A 15477-nucleotide genomic window follows, 5' to 3' on the forward strand; every position below is an offset into this window, starting at 1 on the left:
TACTTTTAAGTAAATAATGAAATAACTTGATTACGAGACGAAGTGTTCGACTAAATTAATAGAACGTAACCTATAATATTCTATATGCCGTTCTTTTAAAAAGAGATATATTGATATTAGTTTATTTAACTTACTAATAGTAATTCGGCTCAAAGCTAAACCGACGCTAGAGACTACTATTTCTATAACAGTCGGTAGACTTGTAGTTAGCTGTTAGACATTAAGAATTGAATTGGACCAATGTTCTTGGTTGAGCATTTTACATTCAGACCGGTGAGGAAGACAGCCAAAGAAAAGAGAATGAGAGGTAACATAATGTCATTGTTGTTCGAACTGAGTTCGAGTGAGAGAGATGGTCAGTATCAGAGCGATAACTATGTCATCGAGAATTTTTTGGTCTTGAACATGGCACCGAAAAGATGGGGTGGAAGAAGACTTTGATATCGAGTAGGATCCAGGCACCCCTTCTCCCGAAGTTACGGGGCTATTTTGCCGAGTTCCTTAGAGAGAGTTGTCTCGCGCCCAACGAAACTTTATTACAATATAAAGCCAAAAAGCTTGTCTTAAGGCATGATTGATGAAGTGATTCTTACTCTGTATATGTAGAATATGCCAATTATGGCACAAATATTCCAACCCTTCCACATCAATTCTTGACTAATAAGAAACGGCCAGAATATCCTAAAGACAAAAGTTGGTATATAGAATGCTATTAGGTGGATCCCACGGATTTTTACGTCCCCTAGTCTCTCGATAGGCTCAATCCAAGGATTGAATTATACACTAATGTGGATATATCGATCGATATATCTTTCCATCTATGAGATCCCACGTCGGTTGGGAAAGAGAATAACACATTCTTTATAAGAGTGGAAACCTGTCCTTACCAGATGCGTTTTAAAAACCTTGAGGGGAAGCCCGAAAGGGAAAGTTCAAAGAGGATAATATCTACTAGCAGTGGACTTGAGGCGTTACACAATCTCAATCATTAAAAATACATCTATCAAACTTGATACAAGTATGGATTCTAATAAAAGGATGTGTGGTTGTTTCATAATAACTATAAGACATTGATTCAAAAATCTACATGTCTCCTAATAACCACTTAATTTCATAATCCAACCGTGAAAGATTACCAATCACATTGTGACGGTCTCATTATCACCCAGGAATTCGGTTGGGCACTGTTCGGACTAATTAGTAAAAGGAGTTTAACAACAGTACACCACCACCTTCAATCCCTTTCTACTAATCATGAATGCATAATTAAGTGATTGTTTAACAATGGCACTGATACCAATTGATTATCTTCACAGGAATCAATGAGTAAACACCTTCAAATCAATAAGTGAATAGCTAATTCAACTCTTACCTAACCACCTAAACTTTTGAATGCCAAAAATATTCAGAACCTTTCTACTCCAGAAGTATTAAAACAGTGTCCTAATCAAACAATGCCAACATTTCATATTAAGGGCAAAAGTAACCATCAATGACAAGGCAATAAATAGATTTATAACTTGTTCTAAACATCCTCAAGAAGCACACAGAAAGATTTACTCAATTACCAGATGGGACAAAATTTGCATGTCAAAAAGCCCTCTAGCTCCAGCGATATTCGATCTCGACCTGAATTGACTAACTAAATTCATAGGGAGTTAAAGGAGGGTTCAAAACAATTTTGTAGGACACAGCTCAGGAATGAACTCAAGTTGGAAGGTTACTTCTTGGTCTGAGTTTGAGTGATTAACTTGGTAAGAACATAGCAATCTGGCGGGGTAATGTTTGCGTAATAGTTCTGAATGGTTTCTGTAATCTCAAACCCGAATTTCGTATAGAATTTGATGGCGTCATCATTATTCGTCTGAACATGCAAATAGATTTCAGGAATGTTTTGCTTTGAGCAGAGATCAAGAACGTGATTTAACAGTTTACTACCTGCATAAAACCAAGAACATAAAAAAAAACAACCAACTAAAAGAATGAAGACTTCTCATTTCAATTGAAAGCTTTTACAGAATATATATGTATATACACACACACATATATGGGCCCTTTGACCCACTTTGATACATATTTTTGCACGCCTTGTGCCAGTTATCGTTATTTTATTATTCGGTTATTCTAGTCACGATTACTAGCAAATGTCAAATAACCTAGGGAACAATGATCTGACATTGCTAACAGATATTAGAAGATCTCCTAAAAGATGGTAAAATGCTTGGAGAATACCATAAAAGGAGTTCTTTCAGATCAGTGCCAATAGATATTAGAAGATCTCCTAAAAGATGGACTTGAACAGAAAGATTTTTGATGGAAGATCCAGAACTGCAATATAGGATGGATACTAACAATAAACAAGCAGTAATTACAGTAGTTGGAATGACAACAGTTGTAACAGGGATTTGCATCTGGGAAGAAATCTATTTATTTTACAAAGAAATTTGAATGTTGAATCCTTCTTAAAGAAAAAGTGAACTCAGTGAGCCTCAGATCTTCACAGATGGACGGTTCAGCCCCGAGATAAAATTGAGAACTTTGAAGTTAAGTCAACTTTGTGAACAGTTCTCAATGTCACAAAAGTTGAAGATACTTTCAGCTAATCAGATCTGTAAAGGAAAAATCCCAAAGAATGAAATATTCCATTGGTGGCCTACTGCCTAGCCGGCCCATCCCCTAAAACACTTGCAGTCTGGGACTCTAAGAAGAAGAAACTCTAGATCATCTATTTTTGCATTGCCTTCTACTGCTAGAGGATTCCTCTTCAGTTTAGAATTTTGAAATACCTTCTTTGTTTTTTTCCAGATAAGCTTGAGCTTTGGCTTCCTAAAGCTCTCTTTAGTTGGTGGCTGTAAGATTGTATCAAAGCTCAAGTGTATCAAAACCGTGCAGTTAGAGAATTCTAATGGAATCTTTGGCTAGGAAGAAACGGAAGGATGGTTCAAGATAGAGAAAAACCTCATGAACCTTTCGGTGAACTTCGTACAATATATTGCATGAAGTTGGAGAGCCCTTCACAAGAAGCTGTTTTGTAATTACGGTTATATATATATATATATATTAATTCGGATGGAAGCTGCATATCAACGTACGATAAGCCTTTTCATGATACGGGTTTTCTCTTCATTGGCCATAAGGTTGTCACCTCTTTTCTTTTTTATTTTTAATATACCCTATCTCCTATTTAAAAAAAAGAATCTCATAAGAGATTTGAAGTCGATACTTACCGATGCCTAGTCCACGGTACGGTGCTAGAACACCCAGGGTCATGATGTAGACACGAACAGATCCATGTTCTTTCTTCTCAAGACGACATGCAATGGACCCAACACATATGTCACTGTAGTATGCTGCAAAATCAATAGAAATACATAGTTTTAGCCTTTCGAAATACTACAAATACATTCATTGTAATAAGATAGATGAAGTAATTATTAACCATTACACTGATTCAGCTTTTAAGTATGACACAAGACTAACAGGATAGTTTTCCCTTTTGTTTTAATGAAAAACAGGATAATCTTATTTCTGAAGATACATTCAACCTTTAAGAATAAACTGGATTAGGCATGCTGCGGCCTGCAGGTCTACTAGCCATCAAACTACTGAAATGCCAAGCCAGAGATTTCAAAAGGAAAACAGATTGTTCTTTCTCCTAGTTTATTTTTTGCATAAACATGCAAGTTTGCAATGAGTCTAAATTGGAAATGCATAATGCAAGTTTGCAATGAGTCTAAATTGGAAATGCATAATGCAAATGATGGGCCGTGGGAGAAGCATTGTCAAAATGATTGACAAAGAAAGTGAATGAAGATAATGCAATTAGAGTGGAGATTGTTTCAGAAACCATTCATATCAAACTCCGAGTGTAATAATCAACTGTAATAGTGAAAGAATATGAGGATCATTCCAATTATCTTTGAAGAAAGATCAAAACATCCATTCCAACAAGACCACCATTTAGGAAAGTAGCTTGAAACAGGAGAAATACAACGACGAAGAAACTCAAAAATGGATATCCAATGAACCAAACGAAGTTCTTAGTGGTTCCGCATGATCAAAACAGCAAGAGAGAAAATAAACAAATAAATAGACAGAACCCGCAATTAGAAACAAATCAAGGACAGAACCCCTTCCACACAATAAAAGAAACAAAAATTGACACCGCATGATCACAACAGCAATCAAAATCATAGTCCATCCACCGGACAGTTTCAATGATCTGAAAAAAAAAAAAAAACTACCCACAGTGGCCAATGGGTTATTTTTCCTCCTCCAATAGTTTCCTCTTATCCCTTTCGCATAACGAACACTAATTAGGATAGAAATTCAAAATCCTGTACTATATATAATGTCGCAAAGAGCAACTGAACAGAAAAACGAATGCCAAATCCACAGTTCAAAGTGTTCTTAGGAATCCAAAAGCCACCAACTAATCGAACTAAAATCAAATAATCAATGCTAGAAACCCCACAAACATTCTTCTGTATTCCCAAATAGCTAGTAGCTAAATCCAAAAAGATCATTGGCGGAATCAGAAGAGAGACAACAAGAATGGATGAGGAGAGAAACAAGGGAGAAGGAAAGAAGAGAAAATGAAGTGGATAGAAGAAGCATGAGACCTAGCTTAGTGAAGTCGCCGGAGGCAAGGACATCGGCGTAATACTTCTCGTTATAGCGAACAGGGAAGAGGGCTGTATTGAGCTTCTTGAGCTGCATCAAGTTCTTATCCCTCACTTCGTCGAGCGAAATTGGTACTTCGCGCCCCGCCACCATTGCTTTTCAATGAAGAAAAACAAAAGAAGAAGGAAGTTTCAGAGGGAGAGAGACGCACAGAAATTTCTTTGGCGGAGACGAAGTAAAACCGCTCGATCGTATCAATTGGAAATTATTATAAAACTAGAAATCGTCCCTCCTTCTCCGATACGGTCAATTGGGCCTTCGCCCAAACGTTTATCGGTGGGCCTTCACCCAAACGTTTATTGGTGGGCCTTCACCCACACGTTTATTGGTGGGCCTTCACCCACACGTTTATTGGTGGGCCTTCACCCACACGTTTATTGGTGGGCCTTCACCCACACGTTTATTGGTGGGCCTTCACCCACACGTTTATTGGTGGGCCTTCACCCACACGTTTATTGGTGGGCCTTCACCCACACGTTTATTGGTGGGCCTTCACCCACACGTTTATTGGTGGGCCTTCACCCACACGTTTATTGGTGGGCCTTCACCCACACGTTTATTGGTGGGCCTTAATTCGGCCCATTTACTCCCCATGCAAAACATTCATATATTCTTGTCCTAACTCCGTCCAACGTTGTCATCCGTCCCGTTTAATTAATGGAGAGAAATCTTTAAATTTGAAGTTTTAGTAATTTAGTATCTAAAAAAAGTACATTTTTTTAACAATAATTTTATATTTATAAAATTGCTCTCGTTTGGATGTAGTATTGATTTATTTATGTATCCATTTTTACTCCGACGTTACATATAATGATATTTTATACTCCTCAATTTCAAACCTGAAGTATGATCATTCGATTTGGATGGATAGATAGTCTAATCACCAGGTGACTTCGATGAAGTTCTCTCTCAACCTTAAATATTGTTTTTTTTTTTCAAAATAAAAATAAATAAATAGTCGATTTGTTAACGGCTTCTAGAAGGAAATTGTGATGTATTTAACTATCTCTAGATATTCTGTTCATAGTGCTTGGAGAGTAGTTATTGATTTGACTTAGGATCCGCTACTCACGCATTGAGCTTCCAAAGAAAATGATCAACTGGATTTGGTATATCAATCAACCAGAGACACAGCTCAGTAGTAGTTGCTTGCCTAAATGAGCTTATGATGTAGACCTTTATCTGAGTAAAGCTCTATACAATAATCTTTTAGTTTGTGTCGGTTGACACGAGTGAGCAAAACAAATGTAGGGTAACCCGGTGATGGTAAGAGTACAAGATGAGATAGTGAGGAAGATGCACAAACAAATAGAGAAGGTTTGTGTGAAATCCCACGTCAGTTGAGAAGGAGAATGAAACATTCTTTATATGGACGTGGAAACTTCTCCCTAGCAGACGCATTTTAAAAACCTTGAGAGAAAGCCCAAGAAGACAGCATCGGCTAGCGGTGGGCTTAGGCTGTTAGAGTTGGGTTCCTGAGGTTGTAAGAGTCATTATAGAAACAAAAGAGTTTTTCATCGATATTATATATGATAGAAATCCATTGGAACAACTAGGTTGGTACAATGTGGTACTAGTATGTGATGCAGCTCATCTCACAACTCCTCACGACTCGAGAGTATCGATCCATTCGGCTGCCTATCTGCTCAAAAAGTTCTGCATTCTAGGTACAAGGATAGGCTAAAGAAAGGTTGGGTTCTGCCTGACTGCAGGCCCTTCAAGCTGAGGGTAGCTACACCAGAGAACTGCCTAGAACTCCAACAGAAAAACATTCCTTTCTTCAATGATGTTCCTCAATTGATTGATACGACCAGGAAGTCTACATGGTCAAGAAAGTCCAAAAGGCCAAAGCTTAAATGCAGTCATAACTTTGAAGACATTCATTGCATCATAAGATTTCGGGTCGGAAGTGTCTCTCGGGTCGCATTTAATTGTACTCAATACATTGTAAGGTTAAAAAGCCTAATAACTCCCCTATATGACAGAATTCATCTTCAAATCCACATAACCAAATGAGAATTATGTCTCAGGTTCTAAATTACACAGCAGCTACACAGATTTTGCATCAATTCAATTATAAGGAAGCCATGTTACAAACAGATGATTGGATTGGCTCCAGCTAAAAAGAATAAGAGATGATCTTCAATTGGGAGAGTATTATCCAGTAAAGAAACGATGAAAATCAAGACTATCATTGGATCAAAAACGATTCATGAAACAAAGACAGGCAGATTTTGCAGGAAAATACGTTATACACGTCGGGAAAGGAAGCGATCCTACTACATTGGCTTCCTCCTGTGAATTATTGAATATTTCCAGTGTTTTCAAAGAACCAGAACAGAATGATTGAAAAAGAAGGCAAAAGGAGAAATATTTAGAAACAACATCAGAATGATTGAAATGGTTCTCCAAGGGAAGAGGAATGATGCCCAGATAATTAAAAGATGCATATACACTTCCCACTCTAGATTATACAAGAATATCATATATCTATTGAAGGGGCAAACTGCAGAGCTTAAGAGTAGAAAAACAAGTTACCCTGGCTCCATTATGATTGAACTTCAACATTTCGTGTTTGAAATCCAAGAGGCAGATCATCAACCTGTCTTTGCAGGCCAAGAGGCTTGAGCTGACATAATTATCCCGACGATCACTCCGAACAACCCAAGTGCACTGCCGAAGATCTCGATTACAAGAATCTTCACGAAGAGGGAGGAGTTTTGGGCATCTGATAATGCACAGCTGCTTCCAATGATTCCCACACACAGCCTTCAAACAAAGCATCAGAAGAGATTCAAAACAAACAATCAAAATGAGAAGTAAAAGAATCTTAAAGTGCCAAATTTAAGAATTTTTATTGAAAAAAAAAGTAAAGGGGAAGCCATCAAACCCGCAGACAAGGTTAGCAAAGCCAACTATGATTCCAGATGCAAAAATTGCATATCCTGCTCTTAGAGACTCAGGGGCATAGATTTGAGATGATGACACACTCTCTAACTTGGTCTGTAAGATAATGGCAACAATAACACCGTATATAGCAACAGCTTCACAGAAAATTACGCTGAAAGAACACAACATTCAAGTTGTTATAATCAAAGTAATCACCAGAAAAATGTAGCTTAATGCTTAACGTCGGCAATGAAACTTGTTGGATCATTCGAGCTGGTAGAGGCAGATGCTAGAAGGAATTTACACTATTACATTCAACAAATTTTTTTTCCCCCAAAAAACACTAGACTCGTGCTCAATTATGTTCTAATTGATTCAAAACTAAAATAAAGTCATAAAACCTTACGAGTTTAATCGTTCTCGGCTGTATCAATCCAAGAATTAAGCAATAAGAATCCCAAATTCTATATCCCGACCCGACCATCTTAAAAGTAGCAATCGATTCAATAGGAAAACGAAAAGTTCATCAACTAAAGGTCTTCACCTAATCAAGTTCTTGGAAGTAATACGAGGAGCTTTGATCGCCGCACCAATCAAACTGCTTCCCGTGATGTAAATCCCCCTACCAAATTCGCAACACCGCAAGGAAATTATCAAAATAAACATTCATCAAGAGAAACACAAAGAGAAAGTAACAAGAGAGGTTCAGAACAGCACCAGGCGGCGCCGAGGACGGAAACGCCGATGGCGATGGCGATGCCAACGGCAGAGAAGGTGTACGGAGAGATGTTGATGAGAGCACGAGACCAGGAGCTAGAGCGTGCGACCAAGACGGCGGTCGACATGGTTATCTATCAATCTCCGATCTTAATTCTGAAATCGTCGCAGTTATTTACTCAGATGACTCCGATTTGATCTGAAATCCGCCGGTCTGAACCCTGGAGGAATAGAGTTCCTGATCTGAAAATTGTGGAGATCTACGGATGAGTATCGAGAAACGTCCACGCGCGCGTGGGAAAGTGTTAAACTCGGGGATATTATAGTAATTTCCCACATGATTTCATGGCTTTCATTTAAAATTTTTAGTAAAATCATAAATTTATTCCTATTAAATACATATCTTAATTTTATAATATTTTTATTTATTTTTATTTTGTGTTCAATATTCTCTACAATTTTTAAATATTAAACCTCCAATTTTACTTTTAATAACCCTCTAACATTAATCATTACAAAATTGATTTTCTTTTATATAAATATATTAAATAAAGAAACAAATTACTACAAGCAAATTCTTCACGAAAAATCCCGCTTCGATTATTGCAAAAATAGATAAAAAAAAATTTCACGGATGAAAATTAAAATAGAAGGAGACAGGACGAGAAAAGCTTCCCCGTCCCCACCTACAAATGATTCAACTATCAATATATTTGTATACTTTCATTTATTATATGGTTGGTTTGTATACGGAAAATATGTGCTCATAATTAATGGCCGAGCATGGTAGTTGGCTACTGAACGATCTTCATATAAAGTTTGTGAAGTTAAAAGAAAAATTATTTTCCAAGGTAGGTCACTAGTAGGTGAAATGAGACCCATTAATCCCGAGAAAATATTATTATCCTAAATTCTATATTTTTTAAAATAGATTAAACTCGTAATAGTTGTTTTTTATATGATAATTTAAATCATAATTTGAAGAAAAATGGAATAAATATTATTAAAATTTTGGATTAGCATGGCATTAATAAAGGATATAATGGGCAATGTTTCTAACGTGGAATTGAAAAAGATTCGCCGATCCGCTCCTAAGAACTCACGCTATAATCGGCGCCGCCCAAATCAATTCAATGTGGCCGTCGTTTCTCAGCCTCGTATCCTTGTACGACGGGTATCTCCGCCGCTGCTTCACCGCCGCAGGCCTTACGCAGCAAGCCATCGACATCGACGCCGAAACGACTCTTTCATTTTGGGGCCCTAAGCTCAGTAAATCCAACGCGAAACCCTCCCTCCTCCTCCTCCACGGCTTCGGCCCGATGGCGATTTGGCAATGGCGTCCACAAGTCCAATTCCTCGCCGATGATTTCGACGTCTACGTTCCCGATCTCGTCTTCTTCGGCGGTTCGACGACCAAATCAGCGGAGAGGACTGAGGTTTTTCAGGCGATCTCGATCGGAAAGCTTCTGGAGAAGATCGGAGTGAAGAAATACTCGGTGATGGGAACGAGCTACGGCGGATTCGTGGCGTATCATATGGCGAGGATTTGGCCGGAGAGGATCGAGAAAGTTGTAATCGCGAGCTCCGGCGTTAATATGAGACGGAAAGATAACGACGCGATGTTGAAAAGAGCTAACGTGGAGAATATCGATGAATTTTTGCTGCCGATGACGGCGGAACAGTTACGGACGTTAATGAAGCTTGCTGTATTCAAGGGAGTGGGCAGACGGATGCCGGACTTCTTCTTGAACGATTTCATCCATGTAAGGACAAAATTCGTTTATATTATTTTATTATTATTTATTTATTTTCTTTTAATTATTTTTTTTTCTCTCATAAAAATATTATTAAAATTTAATAAGATATTTTATATATTTAAATAAAAAAACGAAAGGATTAATTATATTTATTAATTATTGAGGTAAATAATTATATAAATATAATTTATGATTTGGCTAGAATGTTTCTTAAACGTAATGGCGTGGGGTTCAGATCTAGAATCACGAAGCTATCGTGAACGCTTGAAATAACATACCAGTCAGCCAATTTAGATAATTTTAATCCCGAGAAATCATAGTAATTTTATATTTCGAGATATTATTTAAAGGTGAGATGGTGGTAAATAATTGTAGGTAAGAAAAACCTTCCCCATTATTTTTTCATTAATTTAAAGCTTTATTTATTAGGTGACGTCTGGTTTGACCTTTAAAAAAGACAAAATAAATAAATAAATATAAATATTGCAAATTGTGTATGCAGATAAATTGTTTTGATTTTTTTTTTTTTTTTTTGCTGAAATTTATTTATTTATTTATTCCATAGGATATATTTATAAATTCAGAAAATTAGTGTATGAAACGAATTAATTAATAATTTGTTTAAATAAATCCAGAAATTGTACATGGAAAAGAGGAAGGAAAAGATCGAACTCCTCAAGTCGCTCACGCTCGGGCGGGAAGATACCATCGACCTCTCTCCACTCTTTCAGGTAGGTCAAAGATTAGCTCGTTCGAGAGTGTCGTATTTTTATTAAAATTAACAATAAATTTGAAGTGGTTTATGTTCGGGATCGATATGCAGGAGGTATTGATAATATGGGGAGATCATGACCAGTTATTTCCCTTGGAAATGGCTAAGGAGCTGAAAGAGTGAGTTTTTTTATTTTTATTTTTATTTTTATTTTTTATTTTTTTGTTGAAATATTGGTGGGCTTCGGTTATAAATGTGTGGTGTAGGATTCTCGGGGAAAAGACAAGGCTGGAGGTGATGAAGGAGACCTCGCACGTGCCGCAGATTGAGGCTCCTGCAGAATTCAACCGTGTGGCCAAGAGTTTCTTGTGTGGGCTCTGATTTAATTATTTCCCATTTCCATATTTTTGGTGATTTTGTTTCTTTTTTTTTTTTCCTGAAATTTTTAATTTCATACAATTTAATTTTGCTTTTAATTTCTAAAATAAATAATTAACCCACTAATTTTAATAATAATTAAGTAAAATTCACTTATTTTAGTCGAGTTTTTCGAATGTCGACATCGGCCCACTATCGTGGGGCGTTAATGTCAGTTCTACCGCTAAATGTGGAAGTTAGAATGGTTCAATAAGAACACACCCAACCCTAGCGAGCTGACCCTCGCCATTTTCGGCGACCCCAACTATTATGATCTGCGAGATCCCACATTGGTTAGAGAGAGGAACGAAACATTTTTTATAAGGGTGTAGAAACCTCTCCCTAGCATACATGTTTTAAAATCGTAAGGCTAGTGATGGTACGTTACGAATCGAAGCAAATAATATTTTCTAGCCGTGGGTTTGAGATGTTACATAACCACTTCATTGACAAGCATTGAGACTAGCTAGCTCATGATCGACCCATTATTTTCTAACAGTGGACTTGGACTATTACACTTTAATCAGTATCTATAATAGTTTAGGTATATAAAATGGGCAATGAATAATGTTATTAAATCATTATATCATATATATATTTTCGTTAAATAAATTAGAAATTTTGTTTTTCATATTTTTAAAATTGTCTAATAAAACATTAAATTTTTGTTTCTCTAATAAAACATTAAAATTTTATTTTCATATTAAATAATAATAATAATAACATAAGTCAAAAGTTTAATAAATATCTGATAAATTTTTAAAATTTTAATTAATTTCACTTTATGTATTAATTTGATTCGATAATAAAAGTTTAAAGATGTAAAGTTAATATTTATTTTTAATGCAAAATTAAAAATTAAAAATTATTAAATACTTTTTAAAATTTAATAATTTACTGAAATTTAGAGATAAAGCAATTATTTTGAGAATTTGTTTATTTTATTTTATTAATTTGACATGTTAGAAATAATAGATACTTTTTTGTTTATAAAAGATTAATATATAAATTTAATTATTTAAAACAAATTTTTTTCTAAAGTAATATTATTATTTTTATTTATTCCTTCTTTTTCAGTTAAATTAAAACAAAAAAAAAAAAAAAAAAAAAATGTTGGGGTGTTGGATAATTTTCCAACAGCTTCCTACGTGGAGGTGAAAACGACCGGTCTGCCCATGAAGCAATTATTGATTAGGCTGAAACCTTTGACACGTGTTCCAATATTCTTCATCCAAGTTTTCTCGTTGGGCCCACAATATCGGGCCCTCTAATTAATTTTCAAAATTTTAATTAAATATTAAATTTGAATCTATTTTACAAAATTACTTATTAAACGTATTTAGTGTTTTAAAGGCCTATAAATTTAAATTTAATACACTAATTAAATATTAATATTTATTAAACAAAAAATAAAATTTGAGAAATTTAATAGATAAATTAAAAAAAAAAATCGAGAACGACAGCTGGCAGTGTCGTCGTGGCCGTGTGGGAATGGAAGAACCTCGAAGAAAGCGGATGGGTGGAGTTACGCGTGGGGCCCACAATTTTCGTCACGGCCATATTTGGGATAAGGCTTACCGAAACTTTCTTTGGTTAGTCATTGCCACGTCAGTCCACCCAATCCAATTTCAAGAACCCTCCTTCTCTCTCCTCTCTCTCTTTCTCTCTCCTTGTCACAGTGACCGACCACGATCCTCAACGTGTCCTCTTCCCAGACCGTTAATTTTCCAATCTGCCTACGTGGCACTATCTTTTTTATAAAACACATTGCCTGCCTAAATTATCTCCTGTATCAAAGATCCACACTACGCTTTTTCTCTCTTCCAATCAGATGCTTACAAATTTTACATCGTTGACTTTTGATTATTTGTCAAGAATTTAAACGATAATTATATCAAACGGAAGTTTTTAAATTAGCCACGAGTGTTAATTTCTTTTAGTTACACAATAAACTATTAAGTTAGGAATATATGTGTTTATTTAAGAAAATAGAAATTGAGGAAAAGGGTAGAATGGTCAGAGTGGTAGTGGTACATGAAATTATGGTGGAGGCGCAGGCAGTGGATAAAAGATAAAATAATATTAAAATTTATAAATAAAAATAATGGGATTTATGAAAGGCCGGCAGGTGTGGATAAGGCCTTCGGCTTTCCTTTTCTGAATTCTTTATCCTTTTCATTAACTCTCTGATCGAAGATGATTTTATTGTTTGCGTTCATTAATTGTTTCAGAATCCATAATTTCTATGTTTAAATTGTTGTCTGATCTTCTTTGCCCAATCTCTCTCCACTGTATGATCTCAGTTTCTGTTTCTGATTTGCATTTTCATGGTGATCTTCTTCTTCCATTGATATAAGCATCATATCCTTCCACTTAGCTTTCAACACGTTTTGGTTTATTTCGGTTCATACCTTTGGATTTGAATTACTCAGTCATGTCAATTGCTTTGGAGAGCAATAGCAGGATTCCGCCGTCCGTTTTCTCGCAAGGTGTTTTGCCGTCGTACTGCTCCGTCTTGAATACGACGGGAGTAATTCCGGTAGTTCGACGAGATGCTGTTGTTGGTGATGTGGTGGCGCCGGCGGAGGTGGTGGATAGATGTAGTTCGTCTTCATCTTCGTCGATCGGAGAAAATAGTGATTTCTCTGTTAGATCGGTGAATGATGATGATGGAGAGGATAATGAGGCGGAAAGTTCGTATAAAGAATCTCTAGGAATGGAATCGTTGGAGGAAGTTTTGCCTATCAGGTTAGCGATTGTAATTTGTTTCTTATTTTTCGTAATCTTCTTCTCCAAGTTTTCTAGATTTAGGGCAACTTGATCGGCGATTTCGTTTCTGAAGATTTTAACGATGAGATTCCGTTCAATTTTAACAAATTAGATGAACTTATGAATTTGCAGGAGAGGAATTTCAAATTTCTACAACGGAAAATCGAAATCCTTCACGAGCCTGGGAGACGCTTCCTCTACTTCGTCCATAAAAGACATAGCGAAACCTGAAAACGCCTTCTCTCGGAAACGGAGAAATCTTCTTGCATCTAATCTAATCGCCGGCGGCATATCAAAGCGGCCGATCATTAGTTCACGTGGAAGCTCGTTAGCGTTGGCCGTGTTCATGAGCAGTTCTGAAAGGCAAAGCGGCGAGGATCTGAATTCGAGATTGTCTCCGACGATTCGTCCTCCATTGCACCCCAAGGGACGAGCATCTCGTAGCAATTCAGGTTCCGCAGTTCCTCTTCTCTGTAAATTTCCCACTTGGCGATCATACTCCTTGGCCAATATACAGTAGCGTAGGGTAAGAGTTTTCCATGGCCCCATGGAAGCAAATCACCATCAAGACTAACTTGACCTTTCATCAAATCGGCCTCTCCCAAATAACTCGTCCTCATTCAAATTATCATCGAGCTTAATTCTGCTGCAACTCTGTTTTGTTGTTCTTATCTTTTTTTTTTTTTATTTTTATTATTATTATTATTTTTATGTAAATTGAAAAGCAAAAAAGAATAGCTGTTTGATCATCGAATCAACGTCTGTTCGTTTATAGAATTTGCATGGAAAATGGAAAGATCTGAGTTTCTCTTTCGGATAAAATTATAAAGAAAATCACAGATTATTGGGCAGAAACTTGGGCAAATCGGAAACGAATCAGGAAGGATTTTCAATGTCAAATCTTTGAAGTACGTGAAGAACATGGAGCCAGTGGACTAAAATGGAAATACAAGTATCAAGAACAATAATTATGGGATCTTTAGATTGAACTATCAATTACCAAAATTCTTCATAGAAATATGTTTGAACCAAACCAATCACAAATTAAATTAAATTTGATCAATTGTAAGGAACGAGAATTCGTAAATAATCTAAATTCGAAGCTTGTAATTTAATGTATAAACATTCAAACCGTCTTGAAACACGAATCAAAGAGTTTGACATGTGTGCAAGTAAAACTGTAACGCACAAGGAAGCTAACTGGTAGGATCTCTTTAGGGTTTCACCATCAACCAACCTTACTCTTTTGAAAAGGGTTCGAGTGTGAACATGCTTTGAGACCCAAAAGATGAACTATGTCCGAGTAGGGCTAAACCAAAGAAACTCTGGTGGGTGGAGGCCCACAATGATACTGACGTACAAATCGTTCATCTGACTAGAGTATTAACTACTCATGAACATAAATTATTCGTAATTTGTTGTCAGCCCATTTAACACAATCTCTAAATGTAAAGGTTTTATCTCACACCTAATAATAATAATAAAAGAAATTATATATAAACCCGAACAAAAAAAATATATCAACCTTAGCAA

The 15477-nt window shown here is 36.2% G+C and overlaps 4 protein-coding genes across 4 annotated transcripts; 2 read left to right on the plus strand and 2 right to left on the minus strand.

Moving 5' to 3' along the window:
* Positions 1–1444: 1444 nt before the first annotated feature.
* LOC111804972 (N-alpha-acetyltransferase 50-like) lies at positions 1445–4876 on the minus strand. Its single transcript, XM_023689819.1, has 3 exons — positions 4623–4876; positions 3228–3350; positions 1445–1938 (listed from the first exon to the last, which is right to left on the minus strand). The coding sequence occupies exons 1-3, from the start codon at positions 4774–4776 to the stop codon at positions 1721–1723; spliced, it is 495 nt and encodes a 164-aa protein (XP_023545587.1). The 5' UTR covers positions 4777–4876; the 3' UTR covers positions 1445–1720.
* A 2039-nt stretch (positions 4877–6915) lies between these two features.
* On the minus strand, positions 6916–8588 carry LOC111806142 (V-type proton ATPase subunit c''1-like). Its single transcript, XM_023691505.1, has 4 exons — positions 8290–8588; positions 8117–8194; positions 7574–7744; positions 6916–7452 (listed from the first exon to the last, which is right to left on the minus strand). The coding sequence occupies exons 1-4, from the start codon at positions 8415–8417 to the stop codon at positions 7281–7283; spliced, it is 549 nt and encodes a 182-aa protein (XP_023547273.1). The 5' UTR covers positions 8418–8588; the 3' UTR covers positions 6916–7280.
* A 707-nt stretch (positions 8589–9295) lies between these two features.
* Positions 9296–11210, plus strand: LOC111805653 (epoxide hydrolase 4-like). Its single transcript, XM_023690801.1, has 4 exons — positions 9296–10052; positions 10682–10777; positions 10870–10937; positions 11025–11210. The coding sequence occupies exons 1-4, from the start codon at positions 9423–9425 to the stop codon at positions 11137–11139; spliced, it is 909 nt and encodes a 302-aa protein (XP_023546569.1). The 5' UTR covers positions 9296–9422; the 3' UTR covers positions 11140–11210.
* A 2080-nt stretch (positions 11211–13290) lies between these two features.
* On the plus strand, positions 13291–14766 carry LOC111806162. Its single transcript, XM_023691533.1, has 2 exons — positions 13291–13923; positions 14077–14766. The coding sequence occupies exons 1-2, from the start codon at positions 13610–13612 to the stop codon at positions 14462–14464; spliced, it is 702 nt and encodes a 233-aa protein (XP_023547301.1). The 5' UTR covers positions 13291–13609; the 3' UTR covers positions 14465–14766.
* The last annotated feature ends 711 nt before the right edge of the window (positions 14767–15477 follow it).

The sequence above is a fragment of the Cucurbita pepo genome, chromosome LG11 (genome assembly GCF_002806865.2).
Source record: "Cucurbita pepo subsp. pepo cultivar mu-cu-16 chromosome LG11, ASM280686v2, whole genome shotgun sequence".
Classification (NCBI taxonomy): domain Eukaryota; kingdom Viridiplantae; phylum Streptophyta; class Magnoliopsida; order Cucurbitales; family Cucurbitaceae; genus Cucurbita; species Cucurbita pepo.